Source organism: Piliocolobus tephrosceles, chromosome 17 (assembly GCF_002776525.5).
Source record: "Piliocolobus tephrosceles isolate RC106 chromosome 17, ASM277652v3, whole genome shotgun sequence".
Taxonomy (NCBI): Eukaryota; Metazoa; Chordata; class Mammalia; order Primates; family Cercopithecidae; genus Piliocolobus; species Piliocolobus tephrosceles.
In genome coordinates, this window is record NC_045450.1 from 62439532 (window position 1) to 62457910 (window position 18379).

General features: G+C 42.7%; 1 protein-coding gene across 4 annotated transcripts; it reads left to right on the plus strand.

Annotated features, from left to right (window-relative positions):
* Positions 1-567: 567 nt before the first annotated feature.
* NUDT7 (nudix hydrolase 7) lies at positions 568-18137 on the plus strand. Of its 4 annotated transcripts, XM_023226903.2 has the most exons (5): positions 568-692; positions 3488-3641; positions 12171-12329; positions 12983-13076; positions 17462-17675. In XM_023226903.2, exons 1-5 carry the CDS (start codon positions 658-660, stop codon positions 17530-17532), a joined length of 513 nt encoding a protein of 170 aa, XP_023082671.1. In that variant the 5' UTR covers positions 568-657; the 3' UTR covers positions 17533-17675. The 4 variants fall into 4 exon arrangements, with proteins under 4 accessions (XP_023082671.1, XP_023082670.1, XP_023082668.1 ...); XM_023226902.1 differs by lacking the exons at positions 12171-12329; positions 12983-13076 and adding an exon at positions 11737-11850 and having other exon boundaries at positions 17462-18137; XM_023226900.1 differs by lacking the exon at positions 12983-13076 and having other exon boundaries at positions 17462-18137.
* The last annotated feature ends 242 nt before the right edge of the window (positions 18138-18379 follow it).

An 18379-nucleotide genomic window follows, 5' to 3' on the forward strand; every position in this document is an offset into this window, starting at 1 on the left:
ATCTTTCTTTCTTTCTTTCTTTCTTTTTCTCCCTCTCTCTCTCTCTCTCACTAGCACGGTATTTTCTTTCTTTTTCTTTTTCTTTTCTTTCTTTTCTTTCTTTCTTTCTTTCTTTCTTTCTTTCTTTCTTTCTTTCTTTCTTTCTTTCTTTCTTTCTTTCTTTCTTTCTTTCTTTCTTTCTTTCTCTTTCTTTCTCCCTCTCTCTCTCTTTCCTTCCTTCCTTCCTTTCTTTCCTTCCTTCTTTCTTTCTTTCCTTCTTTCTTTCCTTCTTTCCTTCTTTCTTTTTTTTTTTTTTTAAACTCTTCCAGCTCTAAATTCCACAAATCCTGTGCCTCTTGCTTCCATAGAAGCCAAAGGAGCGGGGCAGAAACTGCTTTGCGCAACCGGGGAGACCCGGCCCTAAGCCCCGCCCCGCGCCTCTCCCGCCTCTAGTCCCGCCTCTGGCCATAGGTCCCGCCCCGATCCCAGCCTCCGACCCCCCAGAGCTAGCCCCGCCCCGTCCCCTGTCTCCGCCCCAGACCCCGCCCCGCCTCCTGTTCTAAGCCCCGCCCCTCTCTCTGGCTTTAGGCCGCGCCCAGGCCCAGAGCCGCTCTGCGCAAACGCGACCGGCAGTGCCGCTCCGAGGAGTCCGCCCGGAAACAAACATTCCCCAGGGCAATGTCACCACCTGGTCTTCCCCAGGAGCCAGTCAGGTAAAGCCTTTCCGGGTTCTGGCGCCCCGAGCTTGGCCAGGCCCGGCCTTGATAGCAGCGGAGCCACCGAGGCCTTTAGTCTGGGACCGATTTTGCAGCGCCCGCCAGTCCACCTGCGAGCCCCGGATGGGAGCATTCGCCTCCAGCAACCCGCAGGGTCCCCGAACCTTTGCACCTGCTCTAGCCAGTAACAGAGCCGGCTTTAGCCACTGTGGTTTACATACACTCTGCTCCCCTTCCCAGCCGGCTTGGCTCTTCTGCAATCCGCGTCTCCAGAGTTGGACCCCAGGACCCCCGAGGGTGGCACAGCCCCGCACCAGGCAGCCCCGGATTCAAGTCCTCCAGTGGCTACTTCCAGTTGTGACCTTGGGTCTGTCAGTTACGTAAGCTCTCTGAGCCTGGAGGTGACCCTGTGATCACTTGCCGGGCTGTCATGAGGATAAAATGAGAAACGTGAAAAGTGAGACCATGCTCAGAACGGGGTGGCTGCTACTGCTGTTGATATCTTGCTGATTATTCCAGCGGCCAGTCCCTGAAGTGGACAGATACGTTTTTGCAGCCTTTTACTTCAGCTGGTTTCTCTGCTCACTTCTGCGGTTTCTGGGTGGTTAAAAGCTACCATCCCACAGTTTCCTTTTCTGGAGGCGGGCTGTGTGCATCAGATGTACTGTGCAATCCCCTGTGCCAGCATTCAGTAATTCTTTCCAGGACATTTGGTCGTTGAAATCCACTGCTCTTACCCAACCACATCTGGTGAGCAGCCTGCCATCTAGAAAGAGGCGAAAAATAGCAAATACCTCCTGCAAACAACTGCTTTTCTAATGATGGGGAGATTTATGACAGTGGTTACCATTCACTGAGCACCAGCTGTGTGCCAGCCACAGTATATGAACTGCATCATTTAATCTGCATAAATATCCTCAAGCCTGACACAAATGAAGATGAAACTCAGAGAAGTCAGTCCTATACACTTTTTTTTTTTTTTTTTTTTGAGACAGAGTCTCACTCTGCCACCCAGGCTTACAGTGCAGTAGGCAATCTCGGCTCACTGCAGCCTCTGCCTCCTGAATTCAAGCGATTCTCCTGCCTCAACCTCCTGAGTAGTTGGGATTACAGGCATGTGCCAAGATGCCCAGCTAATTTTTGTAGTTTTAGTAGAGGTGGGGTTTTACCATGTTGGCCAGGCTGGTCTCGAACTCATGACTTCAAGTGATCCACCTGCTTCAGCCTTCCAAAGTGCTGGGATTACAGGCATGAACTACTGTACCAGGCCTCCTATACACATTTGAAGCCAATTCTGGGTATCTTAAACATCTGATTCTGCCCACTATGCAAAACTGCCGTCCCACAGAAAAAGTAAAATCAACTGTTCCTTTTCTAGGGCTGCCATAACAGAGTACCACACACTGGGTGGTTTAAAACAATAGAAATGGTCTCTCATGGCTGGAAGTCCAAAATCAAGGTGTCAGCAGGGCCACACTCCCTTAGAAGGCTCTGGGAGTGACCTTTCCTTGCCTCTTCCAGTTTCTGGTGGTTTCTGGCATTCCTTGGCTCACAGCAGCATCATTTCAACCTCTGCCGCCATCTTCACATGGTCTTCTTCCCTGTGTGCGTGTCTCCGTGTTTTTTCTTCTTCTTTAATTTTGTTTTATTTTTTATTGAGTCGGGTCTCACTCTGTCACCCAGGCTGGAGTGCAGTGGTGCAATCATGGCTCACTGCAGCCTTGAACTCTGGGACTCAAGTGATCCTCCCACCTCCGCCTCCCAAGTAGCTGGGAATAGAGTTGCATGCCCTATGCCTAAGCTAATTTATGCTTTTTTTTTCTTTTGTAAAGACAAGGTCTCGCTTTGTTGACCAGGCTGGTTTCAAACTCCTGGGCCCAAGCAGTCCTCTCGCCTCAACCTCCCAGTTTTGGGATTACAGGTGTGAGCCACTGCACTCGGCTCGTTTCTGGTTCTTATAAGGACAACAGTCATTGGATTTAGAGCTCACTTAATTACATCTAAAAAGATCCTATATCTGAATAAAGTCACACCCTGAAGTTTGGAATAGACATGAATTTCAGGGGTGAGGAGATACTGTTCAACCCACTATACAAACTAGCAGCAAAACACACCTGTCAAAAGGACCAAAACAAGTCCACATAGGAAGGCACCATTTGTGGTTATAAATCCAAATACTTGCATATTATTAGGAAATTGTTCTCAAAATGTGTTCCCCTGTCCACAGCGTCAGTAACACTGTCATGTGGGAGTTTGATACAAATCTAATTCTCAGGCCCTACATGAAAGTTACTGAGTCACAGTCTGGGACTGAACCTAGCAGTCTGTGTGACAGCCAGCCCTCCAGGTGATTCTGTTGCTGCTAAAGTTTGGGAACCACTGTTACAAGGCAGTTGAAGACAGGAGTTTGAGAACATAAGGGCCAGCTTAACAGAAGGTGGTCTTCTGACCTTAACAATGACGTTTTCATCAAACCTGTCTTCTCTGAATATAATTGTGGATTTCAAAATTCAACTATTGCATTATTGAAAAAACATTTTGCCATACTTTATGTTTCAAAGAGAACCTGTGTACTAAACTGTGTGCTTAGGAGATTTTTTTTGTCATTTTCATCTTGCGAACAACCATGCAATTTAGATACTATCATTTCTGTCGTGTTATTGAAAAATACAGAGAGAGTCAGAAATGGCAAACTCCTAAATACACAACAAAGCAGAAACAGAGGCAGGACTATAAACTTTTTACCGTAACTCTGCTTACTAAAATGTCTGTCTGGTTTGTTTTTATTTTAGAAACAGTTTGCTAGATGATGCTAAGGCCCGCTTAAGAAAGTATGATATTGGAGGCAAATATTCTCACTTGCCATATAACAAATATTCCATCCTTTTGCCATTGGTGGCTAAAGAAGGAAAACTCCATTTGTTGTTCACCGTCCGGTCAGAGAAGGTAGGTGAACAAAAAATTTCCTGCCCTTAAACCTCAGGACATCAGAAAACCTCACAAGATTTTGTCACTTGCACACATTTTGATGCCAAAATTCTCAAAAGGGCTTTCAGAATTGTGATGTCAGAGGCATACAACCAGAAGTCATGGGATAACATGGTGTTTCTTGGGGAAGGTTTAACAAAGAAAATGAAGGAATTTAGCTAGCAAGCAGTTTAAAATGGTTTCAGACTAGGGTTACCTAACCTTGGTGCTACTGGCATTTGGGGCTGAATAATTCTTTGGTGTGGAGACTGTCCTGTATAATGTGGTGTGTTTAGCATCATCCTTTGGCCTCTACCCACCAGATGCCAGTAGCACACACAAACACAAGCTCACAAACACCTTTGTCCAGTATGCCAGTAGCATACATACCACAAATATCTTCAGAATTGCCTATTGTTCTGGCAGGATTGGCGGTGCCAAATTGCCCCCACCAAGGGCCACTGTTTTAAACTATCCCACCCCCAGTATAATGTGAAAATACTAGAGCACAGAAGTTAACAGCCTCTGCTCTAAAGCTAGCTATCCATGTTGAATCCAGGCTCTCCCCTTGCCAACTGTGACTTTGGCCTAGTTACTTACCCTTTCTGTACTTCAGTCTTTTCACTTGTAAAATGAGGACAGAATATTAGTTACTGCTTATACAGCTGCTATGAACATTTCACAGGGTAACAAATGTAAAGCACCTATACAACCCTGGTACTTGGCAAGCAAGAATTCAGTAATTTTTGGCTGTCATCGTTAGTGTCAAGTGGCAGATATGACCCGAAGTTTTGAGATAAATGATGTCACTTTAAGGAAATATTGGGCTGGGAATGGAGTTTCTGGCTCACCCCTTGTATTGGTCCATTCTTGCATTGCTATAAAGAAATACCTGAGGCCGGGCGCGGTGGCTCACGCCTGTAATCCCAGCACTTTGAGAGGCCGAGGTGGGCGGATCACGAAGTCAGGAGTTTGAGATGAGCCTAACCAACATGGTGAAACCCCATCTCTACTAAAGATACAAAAGAATTAGCCAGGCGTGGTGACACACACCTGTAATCCCAGCTACTCAGGAGGCTGAGGCAGGAGAAACAGTTGAACCCAGGAGGCGGAGGTTGTAGTGAGCAGAGATTGTGCCACTGCACTCCAGTGTGGGTAACAGCGAGACTCCATCTCGGAAAAAAAAAAAAGAAATACCTGAAACGGTAATTCATAAAGAAAAGAGGTTTCATTGGCTCATGTTTCTGCAGGCTGTACAGGAAACATGACACAGGCATCTGCTCAGTTTCTGGAAAGGCCTCAGGGAGTTTACCATCATGGCAGAGGGCGGAGGGGGAGCAGGAGCAAGAGAGACAGCGGGGAAATGTCACACACTTTTAAATGGCCGCGGATCTCATGAGAACTCACTCACTATCATGAGGACAGTGCCGAGATGATGGTGCTAAACCATGCATGGGAAATCTGCCCCCATGATCCAGTCACCTCCCACCAGGCCCCAGCTCCAACAGTGGGGACTCCAATTCAACATGAGATTTGGGCAAGAACAAATATCGAAATTCTATCACCTCCGCACCCACGAGCGCAATCACTTTCCCTTGCTGTGGGGAACTTTCAAGGAAAAGCTGGTGAAGCAGTCATTTTAAGGTTATCCAAGTACAAAAAGAAAATAAGCCATGTTAACAGGCTTTTTAAGCAGAATAATGAAAAGTATTTTGTTTTGAAAAAAAAAAATAAATGCCGAGGAATCAGCTGGAGTTTTGTGGATGTAGAAGTAGACTTGTGCGGATTGTGTTCAGTCTGAGCCAGGCAGAAATGCCGTGAACTCAGGACATGATAGAAATCCAGGTTCCAAGGGGAGATACTTAAATGGAAACCAGGGGACCAGAGTCTGTTCCCAGCTCTGCCCCTAAGCATAGGAGAAGCACTTACATATATTTTAAAAAATTATCAGATATGGCCGTATGCAGTGGCTCATGCCTGTAATCCCAGCACTTTGGGAGGCTGAGGTGGGTGGATCACCTGAGGTGAGGAGTTCGAGACCAGCCTGGCCAACATGGTGAAATCCCATCTCTACTAAAAATGCAAAATTAGCTGGGTGTGGTGGTGCATGCCTGTAGTCCCAGCTACTCGGGAGGCTGAGGCAGGAGAATCACTTGAACCTAGGGGGCAGAGGTTGCAGTGAACCAAGGTTATGCCACTGCACTCCAGCCTGGGTGACAGAGCGAGACTCTATCTCAATAAATAAACAAATAAATAAATAAATAAAATTTAAATCAATAGATAAAATTGTATAGATTTATCCTGTACTACATGGTGTTTTGAAGTATCTATTCACTGTGGAACGACTAAATCTAGCTAATCAATGTACTAACTCACATAGTAACATATTACTATACATATTACCTCACATAGTAACATATCACCACACACATTACCTCTCATAGTAACATATTAACACACACAGTACCTCATATGGTAACATATCACACGTAACATACTATCTCACATATTCATCATCTTTGTGGTAAGAACACTTTATATCCACTCAGCAATTTTCAAGAATACAGTATGTTAACTATAGTCACCATAGTATAAAATACCTCTCTTGAATTTATTCCTCCTGACTGGCTGAAACTTTTTATCTTATGGCCATCTCCCCAACCTCTCCCAAAACCACCTCAGCACGTGGTAACCACCATTTTACTCTACTTTTATAAGACCGACTTTTTAATATTCCACATATGAATGAGATTATGTGGCATTTGTCTTTCTGTGATTGGCTTATTTTACCTAACGTAATTTCCTCCAGCTTCATCCATGTTGTCACAAATGACAGGATTTTCTTCTTTTTTATGACCAAATAATATTCCTCGCTGGATGTACATTTTCTTCATTCGCTTGTTGATGGACACTCAGCTTGATTCCATGTCTTGGCCATTGTGAACAATGCTGCAGTGAGCGTGGGCGTGCAGATACCTCTTCAATATACTGATTTGATTTCCTTTGGATATATAACCAGTAGTGGGATTGCTGGATTGTATGGCAAATCTGTTTTTAACTTTTTGAGAAACCTCCATACTGTTTTCCACATGGATTGGACTAATTTAATTTAAATTCCCACCAACAGTGTGTAATCGTTGCCTTTTTTCCATATCCTCAACAACGCTTACCTTTTGCTTTTTAGATAATGGCCATTCTAAAAGGTGTGAGGTAATGTCTCTCTGTGGTTTTAGAGTTTTCCTGGTGATTAGTGATGTTAAGCATTTTTTAAATATACCTTTTGAGAAGTGTCTATTTAGGTCCTTTGTCCATTTTTTAATTGGGTGTTTTTTATTATTGATAGTGAGTTGAGTTCCTTATATATTTAGGATACTAGCCCCTTTTATGCTTTGCAAATATTTTCTCCCATTCCATAGGTTGTCTTTTCAGTCTGTTGAGTGTTTCCTTAGCTGTGCAAAAGCTTTTTAGTTGTAAGCCCATGTTTTTATTTTTGCTTTCATTGCCTGTGCTTTTGGGGTCATGTTTTAAAAATCATTGCCTAGACCAAGGATAACATTTTCTTGAGAGTAATGTTCTCACTAAGCCAGAATGATCTTTTCCAATTCCTATTACCTATTAATTGGAATAGGTGTACAAGGCAACTTGAGTAGAACTAGTATGCTATGAGATAGTTTTGAAACCTTTCAAAATACAGTCATGTGCTGCAAAACAGTGTTTTTCCATCAATGATGGACCATATATACAATGGTGGTCCCATAAGATTATAATGGAGCTGAAAATTCCTATCACCAAGTGACATCATAGCAGTCATAATGTCATAGCACAATATGTTACTCACATGTTTGTGGTGATGCTGGTGTAAACAAACCTACTGTGTTGCCAGTGGTCTTAAAGTATACCATATACAATTATGCATAATATATAATACCTGATAAAAATGACACTTCTGGTTTATGAAATTTACTACACTATTCTTTTAAATCATTATTTTAGAGTGTTCTTCTTCTACTTATTTTTTAAAAGCAGCCTCAGTAAGGTCCTTCAGGAGGTATTCCGAAAAACACAGGCATTGTCATTGTAGGAGATGAGAGCTCCATATATGTTACTGTTGCCCCTGAAGACCTTCCAGTGGGACAAGAAGTAGAGGTAGAATATAGTGACATTGATGATTCTGTGTGTTGTATCTTAGTTTTTAGCAAGAAAGTTTAAAAAGAAAAACAAAAATCCTTAAAAATAGAAAAAAGCTTCTAGAGTAAGGTATAAGGAAAATATTCTGTACAGCTGTGTACTGTGTTTGTGTTTTAAGCTAAGTGTTACTACAAGAGTCAAAAAATTAAAAATTAAAAAGTTTAGAAAGTAAGAAGTAATAGTAAGCTACGGTTAATTTATTATTCCAAAAAGAAAAAGGCCAGGGGTGGTGGCTCACACCTGTAATCCCAGCATTTTGGGAGGCTAAGGTGGAGAGAATCACCTGAGGTCAGTAGTTCGAGATCAGCCTGGCCAACATGGCAAAACCCCGTCTCTACTAAAAATACAAAAATTAGCCGAACATAGTGGCAGCTGCCTGTAATTCCACCTACTCGGGAGGCTGAGGCTGCAGTGAGCTGAGATCACGTCACTGCACTCCAGCCTGGCCAACAGAGTAAGACTCCATCTCAAAAAAAAAAAAAAAGAAAAGAAAAATATTTTTATAAACATACTATAGCCTAAGTGTCTAGTGTTTATGAAGTCTAGAGCAGTGTTTAATGTCCTAGGCCGTCACATTCACTCACCACCTACTCACTCACTGACTCACATAGAGCAGCTTTCAGTCCTACAAGCTCCATTTACGGTAAATGCCCTATACTGGTGAACCATTTTTGATCTCTTATACCATATTTTTACTGTACCTTTTCTGTGTTTATATACACAAATACTTACCACTATGTTACTATTGCCTGCAATATCCAGGACAGTAAAATGGTATACAAGTTGTAGCCCAGAAGCAGTAGCTACACCATACAGCCTAGGTTTGTAGTAGTCTATACTATCCAGGTTTGTGCAGGTGTGCCCTGTGTTGTTTATGCAATGATGAAATCGCCTAATACATTTTTCAGAATGTGTCCCTGATTGTACATTTAAAACAGGCATCATATCAGGTCTGTATTTCTGTCAAGCCTGATGACTGCTTGGAGGTGCCTCTGTCCCTGGCTGCCTTGGAGTTGAACATTCTAACAATAAAGCACTTTTTCAGAGTTGCTCTAACATTAGGTATATTTCTTATGCATTTGGTGAGACATATTTGCAGTGGGTAGTGAGCGTTCAAGACAGTAGAAAAATGTCCATCAACCTTCTTTTCACCTGTTCTCACGACTGTAATTGAGGTGAAGATGTCTTAAGTAGCTATGGCAGCAATTTCTGCAGTGTTACTGATTTATCAGCACAGAAGGACTTAAAAAAAAATTTTTGAGCCTTGCCCAAATGAGGCTGTGGACTATAAAATGTCAAAAAGTGTATCATGGCATTGTCTTAGTCCTCTCAAGCTGCTATAACAGAACACTTTAGACTCTCAAGCTGCTATAACAGAACACCTTAGACTGGGTGGCTTATAAACAACAGATATTAATTCTCAGAGTTCTGAAGGCTATGAAGTCCAAGATTAAGCTGCCAGAAGATTTGGTGTCCGGTGAGAGCCCTGTTCCAGTTCATGGATAGTCATCTTTTCAGTGTCCTTACAGAGAAAGGGGCAAAGGGTCTGGTTCGGGCCTCTTTTGTAAGGGCATTAATCTCACTGATGAGGGCTCTGCCCTCATGACCTAATCACCTCCCAAAGGCCCCACCTCCTAATACCATCACCTTAGGGGTGAGGATTTCAACATATGGATTCATGGGAGAATAAACAACCAGGCCATTGCAGGCATCTAGTTTCTCCTTACATAGATATATTGGCCTAGGTGCTAACAATGGCAACATGATCTCTTGATTGAGCTTCTCAATGTCCAGGACTGACCTTACGAGTTCTCATTATTAAATATCTAATGTGGCCAGGCACCATTCCCGTGCATCCACTCCACCCTCATGGAACAATCTTCACAGCTCTGTGAGGAGCACACTGTCATTACCCCATTGCACACAGTTGGAAAGAGGCAGACCCAGGACTCTTGCTGAGCCTGAGGGCTCCTGGACAATTCAGGAGAGAAAGCATAGTGGGTACTAGGCACGAGTGGGCATAAAAGAAATTGAGGTCACTTTGCTGAGATATTTGGCCCTGCAGAAGAGAGAACAGTGGAGCGTTTGTGCCTCTCCACTTCTGCCCAAGATATGAGAGAAATAATTTTAAAGACAGAAATAAGAAAGGGAGTAATTTTAGGATGCTATAAATAGAGACACAGTCAGTTCTCCTAAAGGCAGGAAGGAATGGAATCAAGGAAGGAGGCAATGCAGGGAAAGAGGAGACTTCTATTCCTTTACCAACACCGCAAAGATAAACATAGATGCCAATACAATGCTAATAGCTCCAGGGCCCATATTTTTTGTGTCTTATTAAACTTTTGATAAATGTATGTTGTACTGATTAAAACCACAAGCTTGTTAATTAAACACTGGTTTATATTCCAGCTCACTGAGTGAACTTGATCAGGTTATTTAACCTCTGTGAGCCTAAGTTCCCTGTCTGAAAGTAGAAATAGTAATAGTATAAGAGTAGCTCATGGCCGGGCGCAGTGGCTCACGCCTGTAATCCCAGCACTTTGGGAGGCCAAGGAGGGCAGATCACGAGGTCAGGAGATCGAGACCAGCCTGGCTAACATGGTGAAACCCTAGCTCTACTAAAAACACAAAAAATGAGCCAAGCATGATGGCGGGCGCCTGTAGTCCCAGCTACTCGGGAGGCTGAAGCAGGAGAATGGTGTGAACCCGGGAGGCAGAGCTTGCAGTGAGCCGAGTTCTCACCACTGCACTCCAGCCTGGGCGACAGAGCAAGACTCCCTATCAAAAAAAAAAAAAAAGAGAGAGAGAGAAAGAAAAGAGTAGCTTACCTGCCCATCAGTGCATGAGTGGATAAACAAACTGTGATATATACATACAATAGAGTACTATTCAGCCATAAAAAAGGAAGTACCAATACACGATAGAACATGAAGAACCTCAAAAACATATGTGAAGGGGAAAATGCCAGACACAAAAGTCGAGACTAGGTAAATCCACAGAGACAGGAAGCAGGGACAGAGGGAGAGGGGAATGAGAATCAACTGTTGTATGCGGTTTCCTTCTGGAATGATGAAAATATTCTGGAACGAGATAGTGGGGATGATTGTATAACACAGTAAATGTATTAAATGTCTCTTATTTTCTTCACTATAAAATGGTTACTTTTATGTGAATTTCACCTCATTCAAAAATTAGTAGCTTATAGAACTGTTCTGAGGACCCAGTGGGTAAAAAATCTCTGTGAAACAGCATGCCCAGAACGTGATAGGCACCCAATAAAGGACTCCACAAAATTATCTGTTGATAATATTGCCCCCCTTTTTTTTTTTGAGACGGAGTCTCGCTCTGTCACCCAGGCTGGAGTGCAGTGGCCGGATCTCAGCTCACTACAAGCTCCGCCTCACAGGTTTACGCCATTCTCCTGCCTCAGCCTCCCGAGTAGCTGGGACTACAGGCGCCCGCCACCTCGCCCGGCTAGTTTTTTTGGTATTTTTTAGTAGAGACGGGGTTTCACCGTGTTACCCAGGATGGTCTCGATCTCCTGACCTCGTGATCCGCCCGTCTCAGCCTCCCAAAGTGCTGGGATTACAGGCTTGAGCCACCGCGCCCGGCAATATTGCCCCTTATATTATCCTTTCAGCTTTTTTCCCCTAGCAGTGTCAATCTGTTTGTGTATGTGTGATGTGGTTTGGATCTCTGACCCCATCCAAATCTCATGTTCAGTTGTAATCCCCAGTATTGGACTTGGGGCCTGGTGGGAGGTGATTTGATCATGTGGGTGGATTTCTTTATTGTACTGTCATCACAATAGTGAGTGAGTTCTCATGAGATATGGTTGTTTAAAGTGTGTGGCACCTCCGCTCCCGCTGTCTTCCTCCTGCTTCAGCCATGTGAAATGCTTGCTCCTCCTTTGCCTTCAGTCATGATTGTAAGTTTCCCAAGGTCTCCCCAGAAGCCAAGCAGATGCCAGCATCATGCTCCCTGCACAGCCTGCGGGACTGTGAGCCAACAAAACCTCTTTTCTTTATAAATTACTCAGTCTCCGCTATTTATTTATAGCAGTGCAAGAACAGATTAATACAGTGTGTGGTATGTTTTGCAGAGAAATAGAATAAAAGTTAGCAGTGAGAAAAATTTTCAAGGTTCATTTCTTTAAAAGGATTCAAGAAAACACATTTTTGGGCAATGGGGGTTTTGATACCACCACCTAGGTAGGAATGGTCTCTGGTACAAAATGGAAGTTCAGTAAATATTTCTTGAATGAATAAATAGTTCCAAAATTAGAATCCCACATTGTAGTGCTGTTCTTTCTATATCCAGCTAAGAAGGGCCCCTGGAGAAGTTTGCTTCCCTGGAGGTAAGCGTGACCCTACGGACGTGGATGATGCAGCCACGGCTCTCCGGGAAGCCCAGGAGGAAGTGGGGCTGCGTCCTCATCAAGTGGAAGTTGTCTGCTGCCTGGTGCCATGGCTTATTGATGTAAGGGTTTCCTCAGACACTTGAGCGCCGTCCCCACCCCCAGGTGTTTCTACTGTTCTCAGGATTCCACATTTTCCAAACGGAACCCCAAAGAGTATTGTACATAAAGTCAAGAGACCAGGTTCTCCAATGGACATTGCCCCTCGTGAGCCAAGTGGCTGTGGGTAACCCCTTTTGCCTCTCTGGACCCCATCCAGAAATAAAAGGGTTGGACTCCCATCAGTGGATTTCAAACTGGGTGCCATAGAACCCTAGAGAGATACTTCAGAATTATTAACGTTCAGTTCACATGTATTTTTCTCCAGTATACATTGATTTTGAGAGTTCAGTTGAAAAAATAACACACACTCCAGTGTGCTGGATACCAAATTTTAGCCCCTTGGAGACCACCAATGCATTACTTCTGCCATAAAGATACTCACTTTTCTACATACTATAGAATGAAGCCTCTCTATAACACATTAATTGAATAGAACCATGAAATCACTAGGCAAGCTATTTAAAAACTATTACTATTCATAACTGCATTTGTGTTGGATCAGGATTTCCTTGATAGTATAATATACATCAAAACATATTTAAAATATTTTTAAAAATGAATGTTGGAGCTGATATAACCAGATCTTACTTTCTTTTTATTTTATTTTTTATAGAGATGGGGGTCTCGCTATGTTGATGAGGCTGGTCTTGAGCTCCTGTCCTCAAGCGATCCTCCCACCTCAGCCTCCCAAAGTGCTGGGATTACAGGTGTGAACCACTGTGCTCAGCTTCAGATCTTACCTTCTATTGGTTCACCACAACAACCTCATTGTTGTACTAATTGACTTTAGAAGGGGTAAATATTGTATTAATAAGTATGATCTTGGATAACAGCATGATTTTACCATATAAATGTTTTAATAAAACCTTTAATTTTAACTTTAGAATAGCTGTAGACTGATGGAAAAGTCGTGAAGATAGTACGGAGAGTTCTTACATGCCATAGACCTAGTTTCCCCTATTGTTGACATCTTACATCACTGCGTACATTTGTCACAACAAAGAAACCAACGTCAGCATGTTACTATTAACTGAACTCCATGGTCTGTTTGCTTTTTACTAGTTTTTCTACTAATGTCCTCCTTTCTGTCCTGGATCTTATCTAAGATACCATATTGTATTTTGTGGTCATGTCTCCTTAGTCCTCTGGTCTGTGATAGTTTCTCAGACTTTCCTATTCTCATGACCCTGACAGTTTTGAGATGTAGCGGCCAGGTATTTTTAGAATGTTCCCCAATTTTGGTTTGTCTGGTATTTTTCTCATCGTTAAGCTGGGGTCATAATTTGGGAACACCAGAGAGGTAAAGTGCTCTCATCACACGATATCAGCGGTAGGTATAAACTCTTAATGTTTTATATATTGGGCTTTCGGGTAAGTTTTTATTTCAAAAGAACAGTCCTACGGTTGCCTAACAGAAAACCAGTGGGTTAGATCATCCTTTATGTTCCATTTGACTAAAGTCTTGGTGGTACAGTGTTTTGAAGATCAGTGATGCTGAGACAATGTCTGTCTTAATTGAGTCCTTTTTAAAAATAGAAAGGTCAGCACCCAAGGGTGGTTTTGTTTGCAAGAAGCTAGTGGCCACTAAATAAATGTTTTCTAAGTGTGTGTGTATGAAAGTGAGATAGAGACATGGGATTACACAAGAAATGTGTTAATTACTTTTCCATTTTGTTTTCTAAGGGGCACTCTTTTCAGTTGATTTCTGCAAATCCACCAGCATTTGGAGGATTCACTTAAGAAATCAATTAACAAATTTAGCTATACTGATTAAAAGTTTCCAAAATGAGACTAACTCCATTCTCAAAGTCCCCAGGTGCTACTGAGTTCCGCATGTGGGTGGATAGAATTCAGCAGCGTTAACAGGAAAATGTGTTTCCGGGAGAGTCCTGGGGGACAGATACTCCTGGAACAGGAGATTTCTAAAATGGCATGATTGAGAGATTAAACAAAGGCTTTAAAGAAAGGTCTGCTGTGTTTGAAAGCACAAGGGAGGGTTGCTTTGTTTTTTGGCCCCTGCTAATTTTTAAAATGTATCACAAAAATGCCATTTATTGAAAATTATAAGCATCATCTAATCTGTGTGGATCTTAACCTGGAGTGATTTTTCTACCCTGGGGAATTTGGTAATGTCTGGAGATAATAGCTGGGAGGGTACTATTGGCTTTTCCCAAGTAATCTCAAGTCCTAGTGATCTCGGCTCACTGCAACCTCCACCTCCCTGGTTCAAGCAATTCTCCTGCCTCAGCCTCCAGAGTAGCTACCTATGTATGTACCTGCTACATAAACCTTCCAGGCAGGCTGTGACACCACAACCCCCACCCCAGTTTTCCCTTTTGCCAAACGTTTTTGTACTTCTTTTTGCAAAGGTCTCTGAAATATACCCAGGAGTATGAGCAACATGTCTGTGGTTGAATCCAGTTTCTGCCAAGTATTTACAGGATGTGCCCTTGGGCAAGTTTCTTCACGGCACTAATTGCAGTTGTTAAGGCTTCTTCAAGAGCAGATTGTTGTAAGGAATCAGAGGGTGTTGGGAACTAGACTAGGTGCCCATAAGTTGTGGTCACTAATGGTAGCAGCAACCACGAATATTTACTGAGCATACATTGTTGGGGCTCTGTCCAGGCCCCTTTGTATTCCTCTTACAACTGCAGGGCTTCTGATAACTCACCGTTACCAGATGGGGTCCCTAAAGAGAGGGTTCTTGGATCTCACAGGGGGAGTCCATAAAGTGAAAGCAAGTTTATTAGAGAAGTAAAGAAACAAAAGAATGGCTATTCCATAACAGAGCAATAGCATGTGCTGCTGGTTGGCCATTGTTATGGTTATTTCTTGATCATATGCTAAATAAGGGGTGGGTTATTCATGAGTTTTCCAGGAAAGGGGTGGGCAATTCCCAGAGCTGAGGGTTCCTCACCTTTTAGACCATATAGGGTAACTTTCTGACATTGCCATGGCATTTGTAACCTGTCGTGGCGCTGGTGGGAGTGTCTTTTAACATTCTGATGCATTCTGATTAGCATATAATGAGCAGTGAGGATGACCAGAGGTTGCATTCGTTGCCATCTTGGTTTTGGTGGGTTTCAAGGGCCTTCTTTACTGCAAGGTCTTTATGACCGGTATCTCAGTCTCGTCTGGTGACTAAGCGTGCCCTAACCTCCCGGGAATGCAGCCCAGTAGGTCCAAGCCTGTTCTTACCCAGCTCCTATTCAAGATGGAGTTGCTCTGGGTCCAAGGCCTCTGACAACACTTGGCGGCTTTCTTCTGAATGCTGGCACCCTTGATACTGGAGCCACCTTGCCACGTGTCCTGCACAGAGAGCTGGGAGTGCCTGTGAAGTCACTTCTGGCAAGGCAGTCCTTAACCAGTGACTGACTGGGGCTAGGGAGCATGAAATCCCAACTCCCTTGTCTCCACGTGGGACAAACTGCATATTAATTTACCCTCCAGAACACCCCATGGTGCCCTTGCCAGCATTCTTCCCTTATGAGTCTTGCTCCCCTCCTCCCCTTACCTGTCTCCCCTGGGAGCACTTTCTTAAAACATCACTTGCATCTGAGTCCTTATCTCAGAGTCCACCTGAAAAACTCCATATTCAGAGACTAAGCATTTCCCCCATTGCCAGGTGTGGTGTTAGGTGCTGATAGAATGTTGCCTCTGCCCTTGGGTAACTTAATGACCCCAGACTTCCTGCCCAAGGACATATGAAGTCTATGTTCCTCTTGTCTCCTCCTGGTCCAAATGTTAACTTTCACCATTATTTTGGTTCATGGCCTGAGTTGCCTCTGTTCCTAAATTTGCTTTCCTGTCTTTAGCTGTCCCTCTGAGAACGTTCTGCAGGCTGGATAGGTCCCAGCCTCACCATGTGTCTACCTCTCTGGCTTTTCCCACCCACTTTCTCTTGGGATGCTCCAGGAATTCCAATTCTTCTCACTTTCTAATACAAAGTCGGGCAGCTCTTACCAGATCCTACATCCTCACTCAGCCCCAGGCCTCCCTCGCAGGGTTTCCAGTATAACAAAACGGGCTTTCATTTGATAGCACTCATGTTCATTTGCTTTTTTGTTTTTATTTATTTATTTATTTTTATTTTTGAGACTGGGCCTTGTTCTGTCACCCGGGTTGGAGTGCAGTGGCATGATCTCGGCTCACTGCAACCTCCGCCTCCTGAGTTCAAACATTTCTCCTGCCTTAGCCTCCCGAGTAGCTGGGATTACACGCACGCGCCACCACACCTGGCTAATTTGTGTATTTTTAGTAGAGATGGGGTTTCATCATGTTGGCCAGGCTGGTCTCAAACTCCTGAACTCAGGTGATCCGCCCACCTCGACCTCCCAACGTGCTAGGATTATAGGCGTGAGCCACCACACCTGACCATTCACGTTCATTTGCAAGCAGTTGTGGTTGTAAATAGAAATCCCTCTCCCATGTAATATAAACATGTGTATTATATAAAATAGTTCATATAGTTATATATAAGACACATATTTATATGTACATATAAATTTTTTCCATAAATGGGAATATGTCATAACTAGTATTATATCACTTTTCTGTTCATAAGTATAGCACATTTTTTTCTTTACTGAGAAGGAAAGGTGTCTATCCCATTCTTTTTAAAGGCTATATAGTATCCTATTTTATGGATATAAACCTAATTTATATAACTTACATGCCTATAAAATGAAGAGTGATAACTTTAGAATTTTGGGCTGTTGTCAAAAGTAATGCTTCAGGTTTATACTTGTGTCTTTTCTTACCGGTAGGAATTTATCATACGGATACACAAATGCAATTCCCAGGTCAAAGGGAACAAGTTTTTATGATACTGCCAAATTGCCATTCCAAAAGATTGTACTACATTATGTTCATACAAGAAATCATTTTCAGAGTCATCTCATAGATGCCACTTCAGGTAGGGCAGGATGACTTCCATTTTAGGGGGAACATAAATTTACTTCCAGAATAAGCTTTCTTCCCCTTCTCCCAGGTTTGGTGTATTTTCTTAGCTCACCTAGAAGTGGCATGATTTTAGTATTTGAAACAGTATCACTTCACTTCTTAATTTCTCTATTTTGTTTTCTGCTTTTAGACAGATGCATTGGTAACTCCATTTGTGGGTTTAATAGACCACAACTTCCAGGCCCAGCCAAATCCTGCTGAAGTTAAGAATGTATTCTTGGTGCCTCTGGCCTATTTCCTGCATCCACAGGTCCATGACCAGCATTACGTCACACGTCTCGGTCACCGTTTTATTAATCATATCTTTGAGTACACAAACCCTGAAGATGGTGTCACTTACCAGATCAAGGGAATGACGGCAAACCTTGCAGTGTTGGTAGCCTTTATCATTTTGGAAAAAAAACCCACCTTTGAGGTTCAATTTAATCTTAATGATGTATTATCATCCTCTGAAGAGTTATTCCTGAAGGTTCATAAAAAAGCTACAAGCAAGTTATGATTTACGAGACCAAGAGACAAAGAACTATCCACTAGGATTGTGTGTGTGCTTATCCATAGAACAACAATAACGCCAGCTGTTGGAATTTGACAGGTGTGAATATTTTTCCTGCAGTATGTAGTTAGAATCTTTGCCTCTTTTCCAGTTGCCTTCTATTGTCTGAAAAAGTAAAAGCCATTCAAAAATGAAAAATATGTTTATAGTGGTGCATATTTTTATCCACAATATGTTAATAATGTATTTCTTACACATATAAGAAAGAATATCTGGCACATGGTCGGCCCTTAATAAAGATTTTTTGAATATATGACTATTTACCTTATTTGTAGGAAGGAGATATATATATATATATATATATATATATATATATATATTTTTTTTTTTTTTTTTTTTTTTTGAGACAGAGTCTCTCTCTGTCACCCAGGCTGGAGTGCGGTGGTACAATTTTGGCTCGGCTCACTGCAACCTCCCACTCCTGGGTTCAAGTGATTTTTCTGACTCAGCGTCCCAAGTAGCTAGGATCACTAGCTGCCACTATGCCTGGCTAAT

Bases quoted from the DNA above. Each gene is read 5' to 3' on its own strand.
- NUDT7 (XM_023226900.1), top strand. From the start codon at position 658: ATGTCACCACCTGGTCTTCCCCAGGAGCCAGTCAG. The intron at 693-3,487 runs GTAAAGCCTTTC...TTTTTATTTTAG, and splicing joins CTTCCCCAGGAGCCAGTCAG to AAACAGTTTGCTAGATGATG. The intron at 12,330-17,461 runs GTAAGGGTTTCC...TTCTGCTTTTAG, and splicing joins TGGTGCCATGGCTTATTGAT to ACAGATGCATTGGTAACTCC.